Here is a 25,276-nt window from a genome sequence, read left to right as displayed (position 1 = left end):
CCGTCTCTCCGAGTCCCTGTTTCCTTCCTCTTCGTTGTCTGTGCTTCTGATTGCGAACCAAGTGCATTAATTTCCTGTCCCTCAGATTACCCGTTTCCTCTTGTCTCTGGAATAGTTCTTAGCCTGATTAAACCTCACTTATAGTAGCCTGCCCAGCATCCGACCGGCCTCTGTGAGGAGGGGACAGTTACAGCCCAAACAGCAGAGTTTTTGTCACACAGACTATATGGTTCTGATTGCAAACCAATTCCTGTCATTTCCTCTCCTTCCAAGCTTCCCCCAGGGTTCTAGCTAGTGCATCTGATCTTTAGCGTAATGGGCCACTATGCTACAATTTACCACCAGCATGCTAAAATGAAGCAGCAAAGTCTGTGGTACTTTGCTATCATTTACGTGTTGAAAAATGTCTACCATTTCCTTACCTAACTATAGATTCAGCACCAAGGACAGAAGCGATAAAACTATTTAAAATGATGATATGCCACTCATCAAAAAGTCCTAATCAAATGTTATGTTAACTTTTCCGTAACAGAGTTACAGTAAGCCCCTTATCATGCCAACTTTTTACTCTCAGTAACATTTTCAAAATCTCACCGTGGAAGGACCAAGAGCACCATCCACACCATCCTTGTCATGACCATTAGGCCACACCAATTTTATTTGTTGCTCCTCAGATTTGCCTGTCCATTTTTCTTTTAATTCAAAAAATGATAGGTTTTGCTCACAAAACCTGTAAATATTGTCATGTAGGGCCACGTACGCATAATTTCAGTCTAAAAACAATGCCAAGATTTATTCAGAACATTTAGTAAAAAATCAAAGCAATTATTTTCTTTGACCGGTAAGCCCCAAAACGTGTGAATGCCAGATCATATTATCTGTTCATTTTCCAATAGATCCAATATCCGGTCCATTGAATTTTTTCAGCTTCGTTTTTTTCTGAACCGTTCCAATAAGAAAAAAACTGTCTTGTACCGGTACACCGTACACTGTACCGGTACCCAGCCCTAATCCTGGCTAATATAAACCCTGCACGCCCCCCCCCCCCCACCATGCCCTCCCCTATTATCAACCCACCCATGGTCACAGTAATCCCATCACTCCTCCTTCATCATCATTAGTCCTGCCCACAGACAGATGTAATCACTTTCCCCAGGAGTCTACCCGTCCCGGGAGATTATCCCAGCCTCCTAAGGCCACAGCAAGTCAATTTTATGGATGACATCCTATGCAGAATGCAAAAAGAGATGGCGCGAAAAAAAACACAAGATGGCTAAATTCTAAAAATAGACACTATATCACGTTACGTTGTAACAAGATTTAAAGTGACATCAAAACTAACAAGGCATTCATTCCTGTATGAAAGAAGTAAATCAGTGTATTAAAAGTGATTTTACATTGTAGTGTGGTACGCTGGTATCACTTCTCAAGTTGGCAAATACATTCATGGCTTCCATATTGGTACTGTACCTCCAAAAAGTTTCACCTCTGCAACTATAGTGTCTCTCCCTAATGTCACTTCTACTTAGTATAATTATTAGGCTACAACACATTTTTGCCTATTTTGGTATATCTGACCATCCCCGAAGTGGAAAAATATGTTTGTTATTTCAAAATCAGGCGAAAATTAATGGGCGAGCTGATGTCATCCATGAAATTTACTTGCTGTGTCCTAATTCTCCCTCCTGTCTCATTTTTCTCCAGCTGATCTCAGCTCCTGAAGGATTTACGTCCCTCTTGAACTTGCTGATTTATTCCCTTTGTCCCCTTGAGTTGATTAACTCTCAAATAGGATTTAGGAACAGTGGTATATTTATGGGTGTAAAAGAGTAAGTCTGCCTGCATGTATCACCAGAATACACAAGTAGGTAGTATTTGGTAACGTTAGTTCACCTTTATCCGTGGGGTAGCCTAGATTCATTGTTGTAAAAAAAAATGGGTATTTAGAGATGTCAGGTCAACGACGTGGCTTTCAAATGTCAACATTTCTTAAATATTGCAATGTGAAAGTACCTTCCATCGCCTAAACGATCCCTAAATGCCCTATTTTTTTATACAACAAATATAGGTTACCCTACGGATAAAGGTGAACTAACGTTAAATGAAGGTACCAATGGCATTTTTTCAAAAGTTTTTTTCCCACGTGACTGTTTTCCACTTTTAGGCCACACCAATTTAATTTCTTGGTTCACGGATTTTTTCATAAAAAATATGGAGCGAGAGGGCGAAATAAAAATAAAAATAAAAATTGTAAAATGGTTGGGATAAAGGTGACGGCTAATCCAAAACATAAAGAAAATAAGTTTTCAGCTTGAAAAAAGTACAAAAACACTATCATTGTACATTAACAGCACCTGTACCCACACTTTAAGGAGCTTATAATATAAAGGCCAATTTGCTACACCAGAAAGTTGGTGAATGGTTTCATTAATGGTGAAAATTTGCTGAGTGGTAATTTTTATTTTTATTTTATTTTCAAAAAAATAGGAGCGAGCGAATCCGTGAACCAAGAAATTAAATTGGTGTGGCCTTATAATTCAAGGTAGAATAGACTTATTAGAGATGTTTACAAGCAAAAATAACAGTCTTTCTTCAATTTTTTATTTTTACTGGCAAAGTTAGTAGGACGCGCAGAAATGCACAAAAGGGCCTAAATCATGTTTCTATTCTAGCAAAATTATCAGTTACTGTAGGTATGCAACTAGATTGTGAGCCATTCTATTTCTAATGTTCTTTGCTTTGTAAAACAAATAAGCCTGATTATATCAGAATTATCTGTTCGCTTAGTGTCATAATTTACTGGTTAATGTATCTATTATTCATGTTCTAGAAATTTTTTCCTTTTATTATGCACAGTCTATCCTGGTATCATTGATTTCTTGGAAGAGAATTAGATATTAGGATGATGAAGATGTTAAATGGATGATAATCTTCTGATCCAATATTTCTGTTTCCAAATTTAAGACCCAGGATTTCCCCGAGAAAAAATATGATGTTTCATGTGTGTTAGCGTGTTGAAAAAAAGTTGAAGAAATTGACATTAGGAACTTTTTAATGATTAGTACACAAGTTACTCAAGCAACTATGCATAAAATTTGGAAATGGTCAGACATTCCAGACAGCATCTGCTAGATTTGTTTGTTTCTAAAGAAAGACTAGGAATGCCATTTGATCACACGTCTGACCATTGACAAGTTCTATTCAGTAACTTCTACCTTATGAATCGTACTACCCTTTGTCCTGGAGCTGGCTTGAGTAACTCAGCTTACCTTGCATATTGATTATTGGCCCTTCAAAAGTCTAGTTGCAACAAATTTTAGAATTATGTCCTTGCATTATTTCTTGGTTGACATATCTACAGTTTACCCCAGAGGTACAGATCTCTCTTCACTTGCTATGATATTGTATCTCCCATCAAAAATCAATCAAAATAGCAATGAGCTATATCAATAATGGAAGTAAAAACCAATATCTCTGGATGTGCGATGACCTGTATGTTATGTGAACTGTTCAGAGTGAAACACCATCCGTCATAGGGGTGGGTACCGGTACAGAAAATTCAGGTCCAGGTCCGGTTCAGGTCCAGGTTCAGGTCCAGACCAATGGTCCATTTCACTACAAAGAAATCTGTTTGGTGGAGTATTAGACTTACACTGGGATTTTAAAATCCTACAACGCTTAAACTGCACCTGTACGATTGGCTGTAAAACTCTGTAGAAACGACTATTAACTCTACCTGCTTCACTCATGTTATTTTCTTTGACCGGTAAGCCCCCAAATTCCTGATCATATAATCCGTTTATTTTCTAATAAATCCAACATCCCATCTGCCGATTTTTTGAGGTCCGGTTTTTCCAGACCGGTACAATAAGAAAAAAATGGTTTTGTACCGGTATCCAGCCCTAGTTGGAGTGAACCACAATCCGTCACCATTTGCCCCCACTGTGACATGATGAGTGCAACATTACTTTACATGACTGGGCCACCCTTTTTGAATTATTGATGCTGGAGTATTTTCCAACCAATTTGAGAACAACTTGTTAGGCCGTAAAATTGGTTTGAATGATGACCCAGTTGTGTTGCTGGTGATTTTCAATTCACTGCAGATCTGATAGACTATCGTTAAAGAGAAAATGGACTAAGTCCATTTTCTCTTTAACGAGAAATAAAATCTTTGTGAAATTAAGGGCATTTACATTAGGCTGAGGTGGGTCTAGAAGCCGAAGTTGCTTTCATAGTGTCAAGTGGTATTTGACTTAATAAACTTAAGGTTGTTTTCAAGGCTGGGGGTTTTATGGCTACAACAGGATTTATAATGAAAAACATATCTAATCAGAAATCTGATGGTGATTTTCACTGTAGATAGTCCATTTTCTCTCTAACGAGAAATAAAATCGTTGTGAAATTAAGGGCATTTACAGATAGTAGCTTGAGGTGTGTTTAGATGCCAAAGTTATTGATAGTGTCCAGTGGTATTTGACTTAATAAAGGTTGTTTTTAAGGGGGTTTTATGGTTACAGCAGGATTTTTCATGAAAAACATATTTAATCAGAATTCTCATCATTAAGCTTGTATGTTGTTAAAGCAATACAAATTTGGCACATGCAATGTACTCTTCAAGCATAAGTTTGGCCCTAGCTACTTTTCAACATCTTTTTAATATGTATTGTGCCAGTCTTTTTTGTCTACCCATTTAAAAATAGAAATAATCAGATTTGAAGTCCAACAAAATGTGTCCAAAGATGTAAAAAAAACAATCCTAACCTTTAGTTGGAGAGTATATAACTCTGTAACAGAGAGAAATCAATGAGTATCTAATGCATTATAATGACAATTTTCAATAAGTAACTATTATTTGATGATACATGTAATAACAAGTGTCACCAATTGTAACCCAATATACATTTAGTTGAAAGAAGAAGCAGAAATAAAATGAAATGTGAACTTTTGTGGCATTAAAGGTAAAGATAGAGGGAGAGAAACCACTTTTGAAAAACCTGGCCCAATGAATAACACATGTACAGAAATGTGTCCATTGATGATCCACAGTTGATACACAGGTTCTGAAACAAACAAATAAATGATGGACTTTCTTTACACCATACACTAGGGCTGGGTACCGGTACAGCGTACCGGTACAAAACCAGTTTTTCTTATTGGACCGGTCCAGAAAAACCGGACCTGAAAAAATTAGGTGGATCGGACGTTGGACCGATTAGAAAATTAACAGAATATTTGATCAGGCATTCACACGTTTCGGCGCTTGCAGGTGGAAGTTTTACAGTCAATTGTACAGGTGCAGTAAGCGTTATAGGATTTTAAGACGCTAGTGTAAGTCTGATACTCCACAAAACAGATTTCTTTGTAGTGAAATGGACCATTGGTATGAGTCATACTGAATCAGGTCCAGGTTCAGGTCCGGACCTGGACCTGATCCTCTGGACCTGAACTGGACCTGGACCTGAATTTTCTGTACCGGTACCCACCCCTACCATACACAACTAGAGTTCGGAGACCTCATACCTCCATGAAATATTCTGATTATGCAAATGACTTTCACATTAGCATAATTTATGCTTGCTTATGTACACCTTTAACTAACGTACACAGGTCACAGTGTTGACAGACCAATCATTTACTACACGAAATAAGAAAAATCAGGACACTTTCAAATCAATTATGCAAATTAGGGACTTATTTGCATAATTAGTATCTGCTTAACTTCCGCCTGCCACAAACTACATATGTAACATGTATTTGAGTGATATACTGGAAAACACTGTAAATATCACATTTTCCTCATTAAGTATGCAAATGAAGTCCAAATTTGCATAATTTTGATTTTATTATGTACATCTCTGCTACATGTACCTGCATACCAAATATCATGGAAATTCATCATTCCTATGTTCCGTTATGCTTCTTGGAAGATTTTGACAAAAATGCTCCTGCAGTTCCAGAGCAAGCTGCTAGGGGGCCCAAACATACACCACTTCTTCCTTACATCAAAAGCTATCTGCCACCAAGAAATCAAGACCATAGCATGTACAGATAAAAAGATACAAAAAATTGAAGTTCTGCTGCAGTACCAAGGTCACACACTAGGGGGCCCAAAATCGACCTTGACCTTCGTCTTCCCAACCCCTACCCACATACCAAATATCATCGTAGTCCATTGAGAGGTTCTCAAGTTATGATGTCCACAAATATGCGGACACACACACAGACAGACACACAGATACACAGACACACAGACACACCAAAAACTATACCTCCATTTTTTCATGGAGGTAATAAATTACACATTGTACCATACAAGCAATCAATATTCAACTTTGATAAATTGTCCCCGCAACAAGCGCCTAAAGCTGCGTGACTGCTCCCAATTTTTAATGGGAGGGTCAAGCGGTTATAATGTAGTGGGGTAATTACAATAACATCAATATTTCATAGCCGGCACTTGGTGGGATTACTCCAGGCTAATGAAACGGTTTGTCCGTTACACCGACGTAATGTGGGTGGGCGGATTATGACATCCATTCCATACTAAGCCATCAGTATAATCAGTACGTGTGGGAGTACAGACTGGGAGAAGATGGGAAGCGATGATAACTCAGTTGTTGTCTTTCAGATCTCTGTGATATCTTATTTTAATTTACAACTTTAACAAAATCTTCTGAAACTGTCGAAGCTATTATGAATTACCAAAATGTTGGACAATTCATCTCCAATTGCATGCAAAAAAGAAGTCAAACCTTTCAAATAGATTACTAGTATTATACTGATACTGAATAGAAAAAGATTTCTAACTGTTACAGTTATTCCACCTTAAATACCTCGATGAAGATTAGACATCCAGGTAATAAGATATACCAGAAAGCAGTTACTCAAGACTGGATTGACCGTTTCCAAAATCATACTCAGTTGCTTGAGTAACTGCTTTTGGCATATTCCACATCTAATTCAATGTTTTACATTCTTCTTAAATACTTTGGTTTGCTTTCTTTGTTATTATTCCTTTGTGTATTAAGTAACAATAAAGACATTAAACCTTACATGCCATGTAAATTGCTCATTGGTGTGCAAAATTAGGGCATACGAGGGGCGTTCAATTAGTAATAACTGACTCATTTCCCATAGCAGGAGATTAATAAAACTTGGCACAGCTATTAGTCATTCTCTTCATAGGAACCACCCAGAGTTATGCATTTCTCCCATTGTTTGATGTAGCTCTGGACACCGTTTTTGTAGGACACCCCAGGTTGGTCCTCCAACAGATGCCTCATCAATGGCAGAAGAGGGACGACCAGGTCTGGGAGCTGTTTCCACAGACTTCCGGCCATGTTTGAATTCAGGATGCCTGTATTTTACAAGGTCATATGATGGGGTATCATCGCCATAAGTTTCTTCCATTTCATCAAAAGTCTCCTTTGGTGTGGGTCCTTTCAAATACGAAAACCGGATCACTGCGCGACACTCAACTGGCTCCATTTCACACCTGGTCCATTTCACACCTAACTCAGTTCAAACACCAGTAAATCAGAAACCACAATTAGTTCAGAGCTCTTTTTTGCAACATAAATTATAGAGATATGAATCATTACACATGCAAAATTTTATCTAGATCAGACAACTGGAAGTGGGTCAGAGTTATTACTTATTGAACGCCCCTCGTACCATTGTAAGTCAGATGTTTTTCCTCAACACATAAAGGATTTTTTAACGTTCTCATTCAGTGCATCATGAGTTCATATTGAAAATCTAACTGATCTACAATGTACATGCACACCACAGTATTAGTTGTTGTCAAAGTCATTGCGTAAAATTGGACTGGGTAGAGTATATTGGAATGAAAATCAATGATGGAATGCAGAAATATCAACACATCAACTGTACTCTAATTTTGCAACAACAAATTATAGGAATGGGAGGGAGCCAGCTCGATCAGCCACGGCTACAGTTTAGCAATTCGTCGTACATTTCTCACGAAGGTACGTAAAGACAAATCAGTATCGTGGTGGCTTCTTAAACGCTTGGGAATAAAGCTGTGTGGTCCCGTAACGTTACGTAGTACGTGTTTGACGCTAATACGTGTACATGTACGGTGTTGGCGTCCAGGAATGGTGTCGTGACCGCTGGAAATTAATGGCCCCTGTCTGTCAAAATTTTGTGGTGAGTAATTGGTGCATCTGGCATTTTGGTGTCACCTTCATATGGTGATTATTATCATAAATGATACTATTAGGCTCTTGTAGATGGTGACAAACATAGGCTAGGTCCCATAATCGTAGAATGCCAATATATCATATCAAATATTTCTCATTCTTCACAACTAAGTAGTCTAGTATCCTTCATAACCTATTCAATGATAAATCTGCATAAAAGCTATGCACCAATCTATTTCATTTTGATAATTACTAACAGGATCTTTGACCCCTTTATGAATTAGTTGGCCGATTTAATGCACTTCTCCGGAAAGTGATAGTCTAGAGAAATGTTTGACTTTGACATTATTTACATGTAATAATCTTATGTCTCAACCCTCCAAATTGTCACAGGCCAATAAAGCACAGTTCTACTTGGCATTGACATTGGGAGGGTTAAATATAGCATTGATATTTCGTTCAATGTTCCCGTTCAAGATTTTATTACATGATGAGGGTAACACTGCTGTAAAGGTTCTGATTACTGATAACGACTGCAACATAATTGTAATTACCATGGAAGTAATAAACATAAATACATAAAATATAACAACTTAATGTTATTTTCAAATTGCTGAATGCCATTTCATCTAATAATTGTATTAAGCTCACTCAGAATTCCCATCATTTTTGCAAATATAAAAACCATATTACCTAAGTGCTAGTGAGTACTACATGTAGTGACTATTTGTATGTTATTACCTGGATGTCTAACCTTCATTGACGAATTACCGGTACATTATCATGTCACATCTTAATTCTTGACAATCATCACAATAATTAGTCCATAAATTGTAGATGTACTAACTCTATATTCATTCTTTTCTGCTTCTTTTCTGCCTTCTATCGTATCAGAGGAAAGTCAGTCTGGTACAGTGCTTGCAGGTTAGTACCTTGTACTTGTCGTGACGTGATCTGTTTTCCACTCACTTCTAAGTCTTCTTGCACCGTGTGATAATCTCTATAGCCTTAAGCTAAGGGCACAACCCGCCGTACGTGCAAATAAGTGCTGTCTGCGTGTCAAAACGTGGACAATCTTTTGGGATCCGTAAATGGTAAGTATTAAAACCACCTCCATACGAACTCGTAGGGAATCCAACAGATTTTGGAGCACGCAGACACGCCGTAGAACTTTACGAGCAGGCAAAACTTTGTGTGCCGTTGGGCTGCGGACTCGCCCTCTGTACATGCTAACTACAGGCGACGCGCCTTAACGTTTTCTAAATATGTGGCTGATGTGGCCTAAAAAAAAAAAAACTGTTACAACGTACGGACAAATTGCATGTACAACGGGCTGTGCCCTTAGCTTTACCAGCATGCTAATATTAGAACCACATTTTTTACCTAATATGCGATATGTGTAGCCAAAGACATAAAATGTATATTGGGGCATTGAGGGCTCCGATGTGTTTTAACCTCCGAAAATCGTACTTGGAGACTTTTGACTTTGTGGAGATTGGCATATAGATCTGAATGTCAAGTCTGTGGCTTTCACTTCAAAGGAATGAATAACATGCTGGAGGTTACTACATTTTGTTTTGCCATTAGAATGCACAGTTAGTCACCTGTTTAATGTAAATTGCACCATTTGGACCATTAAAGCACCCCTACTAATGGTGCGTTTAACAGTTTGTGTCAGGGTAAATGGTAATTTTCACAGTCAATGGCAGCTGACACTTCAATTTTTGCCTTATCAATAATCCCTGCCATTTAATCTATACATAATGCCTGTATGACATATGTAATACTATATAGCATAACATTACTACTACAGAATAATTGTGAAACATATGACTCTGAAGCTTTATGAATTCTTAGTAAATGTGTATCAATCTGTGAGTTCCAGATCATGTCAAAATTCGACTATTTCTACCCTGCCTCATATAATAGGCCATATATAACAGGTCAGATTGTACATATTAGGTAATACATGTACTGCCTAGAGGTGTACTATGAATTCAGTACCACCAGTTCTAAATGGATGTCTTCTGACAGCCCTAATGCTTGAGGTGTCAAGGAAACTCAGTTACGTAGTACAGCATTGCAAAGGTGACAACAAGACATGCCATAGGCAAGTCATGCTTTTAAGAGAATGTACATGTGCGTTTAAATAATGAATGCTGGCTAGGTTTGAATTGGAAAGCAGTGGGCATTGACGTACATTGCTCATGGTAACTGACGTCAGTTTGAAGTCAAAAGAACTGGTCCACGTCCAAACACGCATTCAAACACCCTTCACGGTACATATGGTGTTCAACCCGGTGTTGCATGAAGTGAAAATTTCAATAGCGAAACCTCCCTTCTGACTGAAATCCCAGTTGGATCAGAGATAATTTGATACAATTCTGAATTCTTCTGGTTAATTTGAGCTAGAATAAGCAAACAAAATCGTTCACCATAATGATTGCAGAGAGAACTAAGGCATAACTATTCAAACCCCAGTTCCCATTTTCAAAGCTACAAGCTCCCAAAGCTTTCAAAGCTCCATTTTTATTGTGCTTAAAGAGTAATGAATCTTGATTTGAATTTGAGATGTGCATTTTATCACACAGGAGAGAATATCTAGATCTGAAGTCTGTTCATGCATAAGTCTGTACGTCGTGAACAGAGTATAAAGAAGGGGTTGTTTGTTTTCCCTAAAGCTTAATGATACTGAGATGGCTCATGCAAATCGGTATTCAGACGCAGTCTTGCGCAAAGTCACGCTTGTGCCGGTACACCCGCACCCGACCAGAAACACAATACGTGTTATGTCCAGAAGACAGGGCTTAAAAGAACATTTCAAAACCATTGTGTAGGTGTGAAAGTTTATGGGTAGCTTATGCTTGTGATTTATAGGTACTAATTTTCCAAGAACATGTCTTGCATGCACATGCATCCATTGCATTCCAGGACTTTGTATACCTCGACCTTCAAGCGGAATTTGTAACGGTCTTAACAACATTCTTTAAGAAAGTGTGAAGGCCAAAACTTTTCTCACACCAGCCGTCAGCTGTACATATCTACCCAATATCGGATGTTTTATGTTTTCTTTTCAAATACAATTCAACCTCTATCTATACAACTGGATTTAAAAAATGGAGATTTTCTTTCTGACGTTTTGAGTGATATCCATCATTTTTCTTCAGTGTCACTAGAATGAACTGGTTAAACATGTCAATTCAAAGAAGAGTGATGGATGTCACTTGATTCGTCCGGAAGTAAATCTGTTTTTTCATCCAGTTGTAGAGATTGAGTTGTACTTGAATGTTGTTTACCTGGATCTCTTTGTTCCTTAATTTATCAAACCTTGATTAATTGATGTATTGATTAATAAACCTGAGTCAAAAATTCATACAAGCACATGATTAAAAAAAATGCGCTCCGGGACTCAAACCTACAACACTTACTCTCTGTTCTATATGTGCGGCTCAAAAATCATGACCATAGCACACATGTTCAGAACATCAAACAGCATCTCAGACCTGCATAGTCGTGTTAAAAACCACCCAGTCAGTGTGCGTTATGTGCTCAAGTCCGAACAACTTATGTTCTTGATGTTCATGCCAAGAAATGTTAAGTCCTGAATACTTTTCCCAGGTCAATGCCAGTTTGCGTTATGCGCTTGAGTCCAAACAATTTAATGTTCTTGATGTTCATGCCAAGAAATGTTAAGTCCTGAATACTTTTCCCAGGTCAATGCCAGTTTGCGTTATGCGCTTGAGTCCAAACAATTTAATGTTCTTGATGTTCATGCCAAGAAATGTTAAGTCCTGAATACTTTTCCCAGGTCAATGCCAGCGTGCGTTATGCGCTTGAGTCTGAACAACTTATGTTCTTGATGTTCGTGCCAAACAATGTTAAGTCCTGAATACTTTTCCCAGGTCAATGCCAGCGTGCGTTATGTGCTTGAGTCTGAACAACTTATGTTCTTGATGTTCGTGCCAAACAATGTTAAGTCCTGAATACTTTTCCCAGGTCAATGCCCAAGAATATGTAAAAGATACCACTTATCTTCTGCCAGTTTTAACTGGCCCAATGCCATATCTATGAAATGTCGATGGAAGGAGGCAGCAGGGAATGTTGGACTGCCCCCACTTTTCATCAGTGATTTGATCTGATTACTTTTGAGAAGGCCCCAGAAAGCAAGCAATATCCAGCACTGAGCTCTGTGGGTAGCTATTAAACGCTGCCTGTAATGAAAATCATACAACATACATGTATGGGAGAAAAATTACAAAGGGAAATGAAATTGACATTGCCTGAGTTATTGCTACCCTGAGGTCGCTTTATGTAATAAAGAATTTCATTTTCAAATTTTCGACTTCAAATTTATTTGATTTTCATCTTTGACAGATTCGTTGTGACATGGCTTCCAATACCATTGGCTTGAGGTGCTTTTTTTACATGACATGTCTGTCACAATATTGCACATCTTACTTAGAATTTTGTTGACAGATGAAAAAGAGGAACAAGTATTGTAACGCCTGTTTATCTTAAAGTTTATTCGTGGGCCGGGGGTAACTTATATCTTTTTTGTTAATAAAAAACTGGGATTTGGGGAATCTCAAGTCAATGAACGCTAGTTTTAAATAGTAACCTTATCCTAATCTTACGCCAAAAAGCAGTTACTCATTGCCAAGAATCTAGATATGATTTTGGAAACTGTCACCGACAAAAGACACCGGATGGTTGTCTGAAATGTCTGACCATTTTCAAAATCATATCCAGTTGCTTGAGTAACTGTTTTTTGGCATATCTTGTTAGCTGGATGTCTAACCTACATCGACTCATCCTCCTACCCTTGCTCAGTTTTTAATCGTTCAAAACCCACATGCATATTTCACAACAAGCAATAATGTTGGCTCCTATAGCTAGTCATTCATCACCCTGCCTACACTTTCCATCTCCTCTGCGATCATAAATGTTCATCGGGAGGAAAAGCATACGTGTTGCCATAGCAACTATGTCTGTGTGACATCACTGTGTGTAGACTCAATGGTCTAAGTCCGTAATTTACAAGGTAATGGAAATGTCATTAAACATTTAATAATAATAGTAACAAAAGAGTCTGATGATAAACTGGGTTGTGAAGTTAGTGCGTTTACTTCTTTGTGAGTTACATCGTAAAAAAGTAATAACATTATGCTTTGTAGTTACTTCTTTGTGAGTGTAGCATTTTATCTACTACATAAAACCTGGCCCTTTTAGCAAGTAAATTCCTAATCATATGAGTTTGCAGTTTGTTTGTGAATTAATTTTGTTGTCACATTAAAATCTATTCCTCTTGTGAAGGATACTAATATATTATGAAAAGTAATAAAAAACAGTAAAATATGGAATAATGTTGGCCGATTTAATGATGGGTTCAGCATTAAGGAACATTATGTGATACCTGTAACATATTAATGTAGAGTGACTTAAGTTTAGCGCTCTAAAATTCCCCTTTTTCAAGATATACTGTAAATGAATTTAAATACGTGGGGATTTAATTTCGCGGTTACCGTAGCAGGAAAATGGACTTTTCTCTATGGTTTTAAGTTTGCGGTAGCACCATGCACTGTAGTCTCTTACTACCATGGAAAAATGTTTGCGGTGGTTTTCATTTGGCGGTGAAGCAGCCATCACGAAAAATGCGAACATTAAACCACCACGAAAGTTTCTGCGTTTACAGTAATACAGGAAATATGGATTATCCCAATACTTATACTAAATCTAAGATTTTACCCAGTAAAATGTGCATTAACTCTTGGTACATCTTAATCTTAGCATGTAGTTTGTTTTTAGATTTTGAAAGGCATGAAAAATAGCTGAAGTAAGTTATGACAAATAGTTTCCAAGTTGACATTTTTGATAATGGCACAGTGTACTAAGATCGCCTCACCTTTTGGTCTACGTGACCACGCATGTGTCAGTTACCTAGCACTGGTCACGGCCTCTAAATGCCAGACAAATCAATCTCCCCTTGACCGTGACCTTATCGGAACTCAAGCTCATGGTCGTTAACCCGGTAAAACGTCATCGCCGTCTACGAAACCCATTGTCGCGTGACTTTCTCCTCCACCCCATTGTCTAATACTCCCATTCTGTCAAGGTGTTATATGAGGTTAACATAAATTATGTAGGACAGTTCTATTCATGCTTAAGGCTGCATGGCAGTTGCTATAGTAAAGCATACAAACAGATGTGGTACATTAGCAGTGACTGGCTGTTACAGTCCTCAATTCCTTTGTTTGAGTGTTTGCATACTTCAACTTCATCATTTGATCACTACTTAATCCTTTGCACTGCGTCAAGGAGAAACGTTGATCAAGGCGTTAAAATTTCATGCACATCACACATTGAAACAGGAGCCTTTGTGTACCAATACCTGATACTGCTTTTGCAATTTTTCAAGTTTATTCCTGAAAGGGATATGATATAAAAAACAAAGTCACTGTTTTCGGTCCTTTTTCTACGTTATGAGTTGAGTCTGCCATATTACACTGCACAGCAATATTTACAACATATGGAAATGACTCAGTTGTGAGGTGAGGACGTCTTGAAATATGCACACTTTCCACCGCCGCTTGAGTTGCACACCATTTTATCCAACTCTCCGTCGAACCAAAGTGCACTTTAGAAAGTGTTCGGTGGTTTGCTCGAATCGTTATTGAAGTTTGTTGAAAGTCCCCGCTAAGCACCGAAGATCTGCGACTGCAACGGTCGATTCGGAAATCCATGGCCGGCTTAGTTCCAGTAGGCTTCTCGGAAGTAAGAAAATTTGGTTGTGGCTCATTTTGGCGTTGTTAATTGGCTTATATAAATTTGTATAATTCTTTTGATGGAAATTAGTACTGTCCATGGTGCTGAAAATGCAATTTCTTGGTTATGTACTATATGGCTTCAATATATCATGATAATTTGGTGATTTTTGTCACAAGATCATGTCTGATAAGCTCAATGACCTCCTTGATGACATGTATTACCTTCATGAAAATGTAGGTATTGTTTTTGGTATGCATGTCTGTGTTTGTGTGCTTCCGGATATTTGTGGTCATAATGACCTTACAACCTCTGGATGGATAGTGGTGGTCTTTGACATGTGGATAGGTTTTGGGTTTGGGAAGACAAACTTCATGGTCAATTTAGATCCCCTTATGTCTGACCTTGGTACTGCAATAGAACTTGTTTTTTTCAATCAAGTGGTTTTGGTTTTGTGCCCCTAGCAGCTTGCTCTGGAACTGCACAGCAATATTTACAACATTTACCTCTATAAGATGACACTTTCACATTGAAACCATCCACCTGTGACCAATGATTGCTTTCCTTCCAAGTGTATTCAGGTTTCTGTAGTAGCCAACCATTGCTCTCCTTCCCAGAGTATTTGGGTTTCTGTAGTAACCAACCATTGCTCTCCTTCCCAGAGTATTTGGGTTTCTGTAGTGACCAATGATTGCTCTCCTTCCCAGAGTATTGACCAATGATTGCTCTCCTTCCCAGAGTATTGACCAATGATTGCTGTCCTTCCCAGAGTATTGACCAATGATTGCTCTCCTTCCCAGAGTATTGACCAATGATTGCTGTCCTTCCCAGAATATTGACCAATGATTGCTCTCCATCCCAGAGTATGCAGGCATGGCTGCTGAACTGAAGCCCGGCCATGTGAACAAGCAGTCCGTGTCCGAGTTCGTCAAGGAGATCAGCAAGTACTCCGGAGGCAAGCTGTCTCCCGAGGAGGCGGCCAAACTGGCGGCCCTGAAGATTCAGGAGAATGAGAAGCACGCGGCCCTGAAGATTCAGGAGAATGAGAAGCACGACAGGAGCTGGTACCGCGTGAACGCTACGCGATGGCTGGTGGGAGGGCGGAAAGTTTCCGTGAACGTGAACAATAGCCTCAAGGAAGTGAGTATCCTAACGGCTTTGGAGGGGGGGGGGGATGAGATGGAAATTTCCATGTAATAGAAATATAACAAATACAATAATTAAAAGTTTTCCAAACACATTGGACACACTTCTTGATTATTAGATATTTGTCACCGGCTTTTAACAGGTCAGAGGCATAAATTATATTCAATTTGTATATTCCTTAACTTAATAGATACAAGGTTCTTCATATCTATACTAGTACTGACATCTTGTATCTAGTGTCTAAATTCAAGGAAATATTTTGGATGAAATATTGGGAATGTGTGTCATGAGTGTGTGTGATGTGGTGTAAAGTCAAGCAAGTCAAGTTGCCTCTTTAGCTTCTGATGGTTTTCTAAATCCATCCATACAATAATATTAAAGAATTCATTTGTATGTGTGCTGGGATAAATGCAAAATATAGTTTGTAATGCTTCATATTAGTTAAACAGCTTCAAGATAGAGTGATGATTTCATTGTACATGTATTCTGTATTTGCTACTAACAATTAGTTATATGCACACATTCTTGAATTTGTTTCTAATGATAGTCTGAGGTATCATTTAAAAAGATTTGAGTAGAGATGCAATGGTTAGTTAGGAATGCTGGAGTGGGATAGTATTGGTCAACAATTTAAGATCAGACTTGACAGATATGGACAATATTTCTACTGGCAAATACAAAAAAGATTTCTTTGGTCATCATCATCATCATAACACCAATCGGATATTTTCTTTCAAGTTTGAAAATGATGCTTTTCAAATATTATATAAAATATAAAATATTCATTCTTTGTACCTCACAGGTGAAAATTGGAGTGATGATTATTTGAAATTCTTTTGACAAAATTAAGATGATTACTTTTGATGATGTACACTGTATTACGGATTCTAGTGGGTTATTTTTTATTTGTTAAGTACGGTTGTAACGTTAACTATTAATAGTATGTTAACTGAAGAAGGTTGAAATCTTCTTGTCTTCATACCTAAATCCTGACAGCAAAGCGCTTTCATATTGCAAAAACTTTTCTATGTCTCCTCAAACAATGATCCTTTCTATGGCCAAACTGTGGTGTTGCAGCATGTGTCAAGAAAAAAACTTTTGCAAGAAAATATAGACCTATGGATCTCCTCAAGCAAGGGCCCTTTCTATTGCCAAACTGTGGTGTTGCAGCATGTCCTTCTATAATGAGAAAACTTTTGCAAGAAAATATGGACCTATGGGTGTTATACTACATGTATGCTACTCCAGTATCTCCACTAGTCAGTGCATCTCAGAACCATTGTATGCTCTCTCAAAGTAACCTAGACAAATCCTGAGAAGCTCTGTTTTTCCTATTGCACTATAGGAAAAGGTTTGGCCATTTCAACATCATGTCACCCTCAGATGCTGAACCGAACATGTCTATGATTTTCCTTTACGTTGTTTTTTAACACTTTTGTTTCACCATGCACTTTGTTTGTTTTGTCTTTCAATGCACCATGCATGCTAGAAACTGGAAGGGTCTCAGGTTTGTGCCCACATGTTTTACTTACTCGGTGTGCTTCTTGACTGAACTAACCCACTAAATGCACTTCTCTTTTCGAATAATCTGTGCTCTTTCACCGGTAGAGCTGAATATGTCTTAGGGATGTTACACAGACATTCGTAGACAATTCTGATGAACAAAGAAGGAAATGCGGGAAATGTGTAAAACACATTACCTGAAATCTAGATATTGTTATCTGGTAAGAGACAATTTGTGTGTTACAGTAGTAGTTTTAATCTTTTCTTCACACACATGATTGGGCTCCAATCAGAGACCGTCATTTGTGTAGAAAAATTGTTTTTTTTTAATAAAGCTGTAAGGAGTTTTTCTCAAAACGTCTAAGAGACATTTTAAGAACAATTGATGAGAAGACAAAATTAGCAAGTCTTCCTCAAAAAAGACCTTGCAAAGACATAATGCAACCTAGAATGAACCTAGAATATCTCGAAAAGGTCCAGAAAAAAGGACATATTTGAAAATGTGTCAGTGTAACTTTCCCCTTTCAAAGACATTTCCTGCTCTACTTCACATTGTATTTGTATTGCATCAGTAGTGACAACAGCTCACCATTCGTAGGCAGATGTTTCAGGTGCAATGTGCGAGATGTGGTGTTGTCATGTGGTGATTGTGACGTGTTGTCAGTGGTCTGATCTTGTGGTAGAGATTAGCGTGGTGTGATTAAAGGGGCATGTGAATCTGTTTAATAGATTAGTGATGAGGATTTGGGGTGTGACTAGATCACATTGTATGGTTGTTGTAGTTTAAAATATTGGTATGGTGTACATTGTATTTTTGTCCTGCATGACACTGTTCACACTGCTATGGAAATCTGTGAAAGTTTGTCTAAAATTGGTGTTCTCTTAATGTCACAATACCGTTTTAACTCAAAACACTGTTGTGTAAGTCCTGTCAAACCACCTATAGTATGTTTTTTATACTTGTTTGCTGGGAAAAAATTAGTCTACTACTTTTTCAAATAAAAACAACTAACATATGTGCTGCCATATTCATCCTCTTAATTGTATGAAATTGAATAACTAAGTCTTACTGTTTGGTATTAGACATCCCCAGCAAACAAGTTAGAACAAGACTTAGTACTCTTAAAGATTTTGTGTGTGTGTGATGTTTCATAATTATCAGGTTTTGACTGTCTTGGTCTATCTTTCCTTGTACTGTTGTCCTCCCTGAATCTGTCTGTCTGGAATTCTCTTCCACTTTTCCTCCTGATGTGTCTGTCTGTCTGCCTGGGTAAGATTTCTTTCTCTTACATGATCTTGTTTAGGGCTGGGTATCGGTACAGCGTACCGGTACAAAACCGGTTTTTCTTATTGGACCGGTCCAGAAAAACCGGACCTGAAAAAATTAGGTGGACCGGATGTTGGACCGATTAGAAAATTAACAGATTATTTTATCAGGCATTCACACGTTTTGGCGCATGCAGGTGGAAGAAAATAACAAGAGTGAAGTAGAGTAGAGTTTATAGTAATTTCTACTAAGTTTTACAGCCAATCGCACAGGTGCAAACAGCGTTGTAGGATTTTAAAACACCAGTGTAAGTCTAATACTCCACCAAACAGATTTCTTTGTAGTGAAATGGACCATTGGTATGAGTCATACTGAATCAGGTCCAGGTTCAGGTCCGGACCTGGACCTGATCCTCTGGACCTGAACCGGACCTGGACCTGAATTTTCAGTACCGGTACCCAGCCCTAATCTTGTTACATCTTGAGACCCCTGTGTCTATCTGTGGAATGCTGTAACTTGTCTTCACAGGATGTGTGAACATTGTTACGTCTCTGGCATGGTTGATGATATGAAAAGCTTTATCTTTTGCATCATCACAATGACTAAATTTCTATATCTGTCCCTTAGAAATTCATTTGTTCTCTTCAGCATAAGTTTTCATCAACTGTGGATGCACTGAAAATGTTATCACAAAATTAATGTGATGTTTATGGTGTTCTGGATTATATTCCTTATTAAAGTGCCTATGTCACCAAAATTCAACATTTCCTAATTACAATCAAGCATAACAATATTCAATGAATATTTTACATTAAAAATTCATGTGTACCCTAACTTTATTGAACATCTCGCTCACTTGCATATCTTATTCCTGCTGCCATGTAATCAAGTTAATTTCCGCCCATGATGTCATAGTAAACATGGCAGCCGATTTGGAACCTGACACTGTGACTCACAAAAGAAATATTCTTTCAAAGCAGAAAAGTAAACATCATGAAAACTTGCAGTTCTTGTACTGTATGATGACTACAATGATTATGCACTCTCAGAAGAAAGTCGCAGTACCAGGTTCCAAATTGGCTATTATACAGATGTATTAACTGGGACGTTACCGGAGCAAATTATCTTGATTGCCTGGCAGCAGGAATTAAGAACCAGAAATATGATTGATTAGTAAGATTCGATATTCAATAACATCAGAAGGGTGCAATTATTTTGTACCACTGAATAACACAAGCTGACGTTTGCTTGTAATCCGGAACTATAAGTTCTTGTCATTCGTAACATAAGCACTTGAAAACTGTTTATTGTATCACCTAGCTACCCACTGTATTCTTGTCTATAACTTGTACATTTTCTTACTGAAATCGCAGATGTCTTCACAACGTTACAGTCTTGTGTGTATATTTGTTCCCAGGACCCGTGTCCCACTGTTTGGATTGTGTTTGCATGCACAGTTTAAAGTTGTCACCAGTGGTGTTCACCCTTGTACATGTGGTGTTGGTGCTGGAGAGATATGCGATGATATAGTGTTTTTAATCAAGGCGACACCATAAATTCAGAATGACAGTCTAATTCTGGGAAGTGTTAAGAACCTTACGCTCTTTTTGGATTGACGATAACATTATCTAATACTGATGATGTTATCAAAATACATTGTACCAATAACTAAAGTAAAACATCTTTTATTCTAATATAATCTACGACAGTTTACCAAAATTCTGAGGTTCCCAGAATTCTGCAGAATTTTGACTGACTTTCTTAGGATTCTGGATAAAATTCTGCAGAATTCTGGCTGACTTTCTCAGGATTCTGGAGAAAATTCTGCAGAATTCTGGCTGACTTTCTCTGGATTCTGGAAAGAATTCTGCAAATCTTTCCATATTACATCATACATTTGTACTGAATTCATTTGGTTATTGTCAACTTAGAAAACAATCTTTTTGGGGGGGGGGGGGATTTATACTGTCTTTCCGAATTTATATATTTTGATTTCTGAAGAAACACAGGCTTGGTAAGACTACCAAGTAATGGTACACAATTGGACACTTTCTAGGTTTATGACAAGGCCAAGAATAAGGACGAGGTGCCGCTGATTATCGACTCAGCGTCGGACCTGTCCCAGGGCGGGACGTTTTCCGTCGTGGAGTTTTCCGCGTCGTCCTGCGCCGTGATGGAAAGCCAGGGCACGGTGGAGGTGTCTGTGCTGCGCTCGGGCAGGACAAACACCAGGGTGCCTTTCAGGTCAGTCAGTCAGTCACTCACTCACTCTCCTGTTTATCGTCTGTTGTTCCCCATCCTGTGGGGGTTAGACGTGCTTGCACGTAGAAGAGGGGGCTAGATGGCAGCTCTCCAGCATCCTCTATCATTTGGGTTGACACTGTGTAGGTTGAGGAGGTGTATGTCTTCCCTTGTGTTGTCCGTCCATCTCTTTCGAGGTCAACCACGAGGGTTCTTTCCTTCTATGCTGAATTCTACGCTGAGTATCTTTCAATATCAATTAGGTTGTCAATCAAAAACAGTTTAGCCAATAAGAGTGCAGCTGAAGGCATTTGCCCTTTTGTCAGTCTGATCTTTATAAACAATTTTGACTGAAAGGGATTTAGGGATAGGTAATGCTACTTTACCTTTATCCATGAGGTGACCTATATCCGTTGTAACAGTTTTTCAAAACAGCACATTTAGGGATATCGAGTCGACGGACGGTTGTTTCAAGTTGTAATATTTTCAAAATAGAGCAGTTTGAACTCACATTTCATCGGCATGATAGAACTAAATATCTGCTTTTAAAACAACGAATACAGGTTACCCAACGGATAAAGGTCAACTAGCGTTAGGTGTTAGATCACCTGCCATTGCTATCATACTCTCGTGCATGTGCACTAGCTAGGCTAGGTATGAAGGGTCATTGAATACACATTATTGAAGTTTCACATGTGTCCGTCTCAATCTGTGAATCCATGGTAAAAGGGGTCTGGAACGATTAACAGAAAACTGTGGGAATGGTCTCTGAGCAATATCATGTTATTACTAACTATGGTTGAAAAAGGTCTATAGTTGTAATATGGCTGTAGGTAGAGAATTATCTGACAATGTACCTTCCTACAGGTAGTAAGTTCAAGACTTTGAATGGCAATGATGAAATATTGATGGAAGCTTTTGTCTGTTATATGTCACAGGTATGAAACCATTGATGGCACAGCCGAAGCAGGCTCAGACTACATCCCACAGAAGGATGTTCTGGTCTTCGAACCAGGAGAGAGCATGAAGAACATCAAGATCGTCATCGTGGACGACAACCAATGGGAGACCGACGAGACCTTCTTCGTGAAGCTGTCGGTGGATCCCGACAGCGGCGCTGTTCTGGGACGGAAGAGCATCAATGAGATTACCATCATAAATGATGATGGTAAGAGCAATTCTACTTGTATTAGGAGATGACCAATCAGAACCATAGGAAGCAACCTAGTCGACCAATGAGAACCATCGATAGAAAAACTAGCCATTCAGCAGACTGATGAAAACAGAAACTATTGGCCAATCAGAGTTGCAGATACAGGACTTTTGGGCTGTGAGGAACCTTGGTCTAGGAGCCAATCAGAGCTTTACTGGCAAATGGCTAGCCAATCAGCACCAAGGACAGAGCTATTGGTAATTAAATCAAGTTACTGAATTAGTAACAAGCACATTATGCTACCATACTAATCAGTACTATAGATACATATATTTTTTCACCCGGTTAACAAAAACAACAGAATGATTGCCCATTCAGCACCAAGGACAGATTACATGCTGAACTAGCACTGTTGACAAGAAATGGCTGTATTCTGATTGGCCAGTCATTCTGAAAATCATGTGACGCCTCAACCAATCAGTGACATTGGATGTTGCATAAGTAGCAGGACATTAACATATTGCCTTATTTGGTTGTAATTAGATCCTGGTGTCATGGACTTCTCCAAGCCCAGTGTCATCTTCAAGGCATGTGGCTCCTCAACCAATCAGTGACATTGATTGTTGCATAAGTAGCAGGATATTAACATATTGCCTTATTTGGTTGTAATTAGATCCTGGTGTCCTGGACTTCTCCAAGCCCAGTTTCATCTTCAAGGCATGTGACTCCTCAACCAATCAGTAGCAGGATATTAACATATTGCCTTATTTGGTTGTAATTAGATCCTGGTGTCCTGGACTTCACCAAGCCCAGTTTCATCTTCAAGGCATGTGACTCCTCAACCAATCAGTAGCAGGATATTAACACATTGCCTTATTTGGTTGTAATTAGATCCTGGTGTCCTGGACTTCTCCAAGCCCAGTTTCATCTTCAAGGCATGTGACTCCTCAACCAATCATTAGCAGGATATTAACATATTGCCTTATTTGGTTGTAATTAGATCCTGGTGTCCTGGACTTCACCAAGCCCAGTTTCATCTTCAAGGAGTCTGCGGGGATTGCCAGCGTCCCCGTACAGAGGACCAAGGGGTCAGATGGGGTCATCTCGGTCAAGTGGAAGACTAAGGACATGAGGGCTGTGAATGGAAGGGACTATGTTGGTAAGGACTATGTTGGTAATAAACCCTGTGCAATGGCTTAGTGGGTAAGGTGTTGAGTAGGTTTTGAGTTTGATTCCCAAGTCATACCGAATGGTACATGTCGCTTTCTCTGCTTAGCACTCAGCATTTGAGAGTATGGTAGTTGCACACTCACCATGACCAGTGAACTAGTCCCCTGCTGTAGTGATTGCAAAAAGTTGTGTGGCCCAGGGGTACTGAAACGGAGATGGGTGCCACCCAATGCACCATTTTGGCAAGAGTAACTTGAACTCTTTTTGAACTCTGTAACACGAATAAAGTGAAATTCAAAAGAAGTCTACCTTATCTAAACAGAGGGAAGTTTTTTTATGTCCATACAGATTGCTTCGTTGTTATTGAGCATTTCGTGTGAAGTCAATGTGATACAATAAAATCATTAGCTGGGGTTTATACTTGGAATGTATACGAATAAAGTGAAATTCAAAAGAAGTCTTTCTTATCGAAACAGAGGGAAGTTTTTTTTATGTCCATACAGATTGCTTCAGTGTTATTAATCTTTTCATATGAAGTTAATGTGATACAATAAAATCAGTCGCTGGGGTTTATACTTGGAATGTATATTTGTTATTGTAGACGTTGTCCAGGACGACATATATACTTCCGGAGGGAGAAAGCACAAGTCTATTTCTAACTGCACTTGCACATTTACACAGCTCACGCCATCACCTAATTATAAACAATGCCATCTGGATTTTGGCTTTGAACATGTCTCTAGATCTGTTGTCATATCCCTCAATTGCATCATAAATCCTCTCTTCCATGTACATGTCATGTGGAGGAGGAAATGGGATAATCAACATTGTTTGTCAGTGTTGCCCTCCGGCACTTTCTTTTATGACTGGATCATGTTTTATATCAGTTTTAAAGCACTTGTCAAATAATTACACCAGAATGTGTAATAAAAGAACACAATCATATGAACCCAAAAAACATTTACAGTTCCATCGTTACCATTCAGTCATCTTACACATATTCCGTATCCAACAGCCTTAAACTGCCTGCACCAAAAACAAAAAACCGAAAAGCGAGCCTTTCTCTACCGTGTTGTCAATCTATGGAACACCCTACCAACAAACATCAAATCTAAAGTTCTATAATCTTTGTCCAGTTTTTCAGACTAAAAAAGCAATCCACCATTTGTTTTCAAGTTAATAGTTTTGTTTTTTATCTGTACCTGTTATGCGATGGTTATTTATATTTCTTTTAAGCTTGTAATTTGTACTATAGTGTTTCAGTATTTGTGCATTGATTTTGTATACTTGTTTGAACGCTGGAGGGTTAGGGCAATCCTGATAGGGCAAAAGGATATCCAATAAACCAACCAGCAACTAGAAAGGCAACATTTTTGCAAAAATGCAGAATGTGTTTCCCTCTAGCCTTGCGTCAAGCTACTCACATACAATACTATACCATTAGGCTCACCACAAAGTAGTGTGTGCGAGTGAAAAAAAAAGAATCAAGGCTATGAATGGGGGATGTGAGTAGCCTGAAGTGATAAACAGCCAGGTAGCCAGGCCTGATGCACAGCCCAGCCTTTTCCGTAAACCTTTTCTGCTAGGAGGAAGAAAGAAAAGGAACACAGCAAAAACAGTATGTTTTCTCCTTTGGGATAACATAATAACCTATCTTTATTGAATCTTTATTACAGGTGGAGAGGGGGTGTTGGAGTTTCAGCATGGGGAGACAGAGAAGAACATTGACATTCAGATCTTCGATGACAAGGACTTTGAGAAGGATGAGGACTTTATGGTGGAGCTGTCGGATGCTGCGGGCGGGGCTATGATTGGCAGGCAGAGGAGGACAGTTGTCACGATTGTCAACGATGATGGTAAGTAGCCATC

At 38.6% G+C, this 25,276-nt stretch overlaps 1 protein-coding gene across 9 annotated transcripts in view; it reads left to right on the top strand.

Moving 5' to 3' along the window:
- LOC118429163 (sodium/calcium exchanger 3-like) overlaps window positions 1-25,276 on the top strand; it is a 64,837-nt gene that overhangs the window by 31,073 nt on the left and 8,488 nt on the right. For 4 of the 9 annotated variants that reach the window (XM_035839601.1, XM_035839602.1, XM_035839604.1 and 1 more), the window contains exons 3-11: window positions 7,923-7,991; window positions 9,060-9,089; window positions 15,790-15,926; window positions 15,960-16,067; window positions 17,563-17,580; window positions 20,900-21,087; window positions 22,023-22,252; window positions 23,238-23,396; window positions 25,084-25,263. In XM_035839601.1, coding sequence (XP_035695494.1) covers window positions 7,923-7,991; window positions 9,060-9,089; window positions 15,790-15,926; window positions 15,960-16,067; window positions 17,563-17,580; window positions 20,900-21,087; window positions 22,023-22,252; window positions 23,238-23,396; window positions 25,084-25,263 — 1,119 coding nt within the window. Of the gene's footprint in view, window positions 1-7,922; window positions 7,992-9,059; window positions 9,090-15,789; window positions 15,927-15,953; window positions 16,068-17,562; window positions 17,581-20,899; window positions 21,088-22,022; window positions 22,253-23,237; window positions 23,397-25,083; window positions 25,264-25,276 lie in introns of all 9 variants that reach the window. The other 5 variants (XM_035839603.1, XM_035839607.1, XM_035839606.1 and 2 more) reach the window with 5 other exon arrangements.

This window comes from Branchiostoma floridae, chromosome 13 (genome assembly GCF_000003815.2).
Source record: "Branchiostoma floridae strain S238N-H82 chromosome 13, Bfl_VNyyK, whole genome shotgun sequence".
NCBI lineage: Eukaryota > Metazoa > Chordata > Leptocardii > Amphioxiformes > Branchiostomatidae > Branchiostoma > Branchiostoma floridae.
The sequence above is the reverse complement of the archived record's forward strand: the minus strand, read 5'-3'. Positions and strand labels throughout refer to the sequence as shown.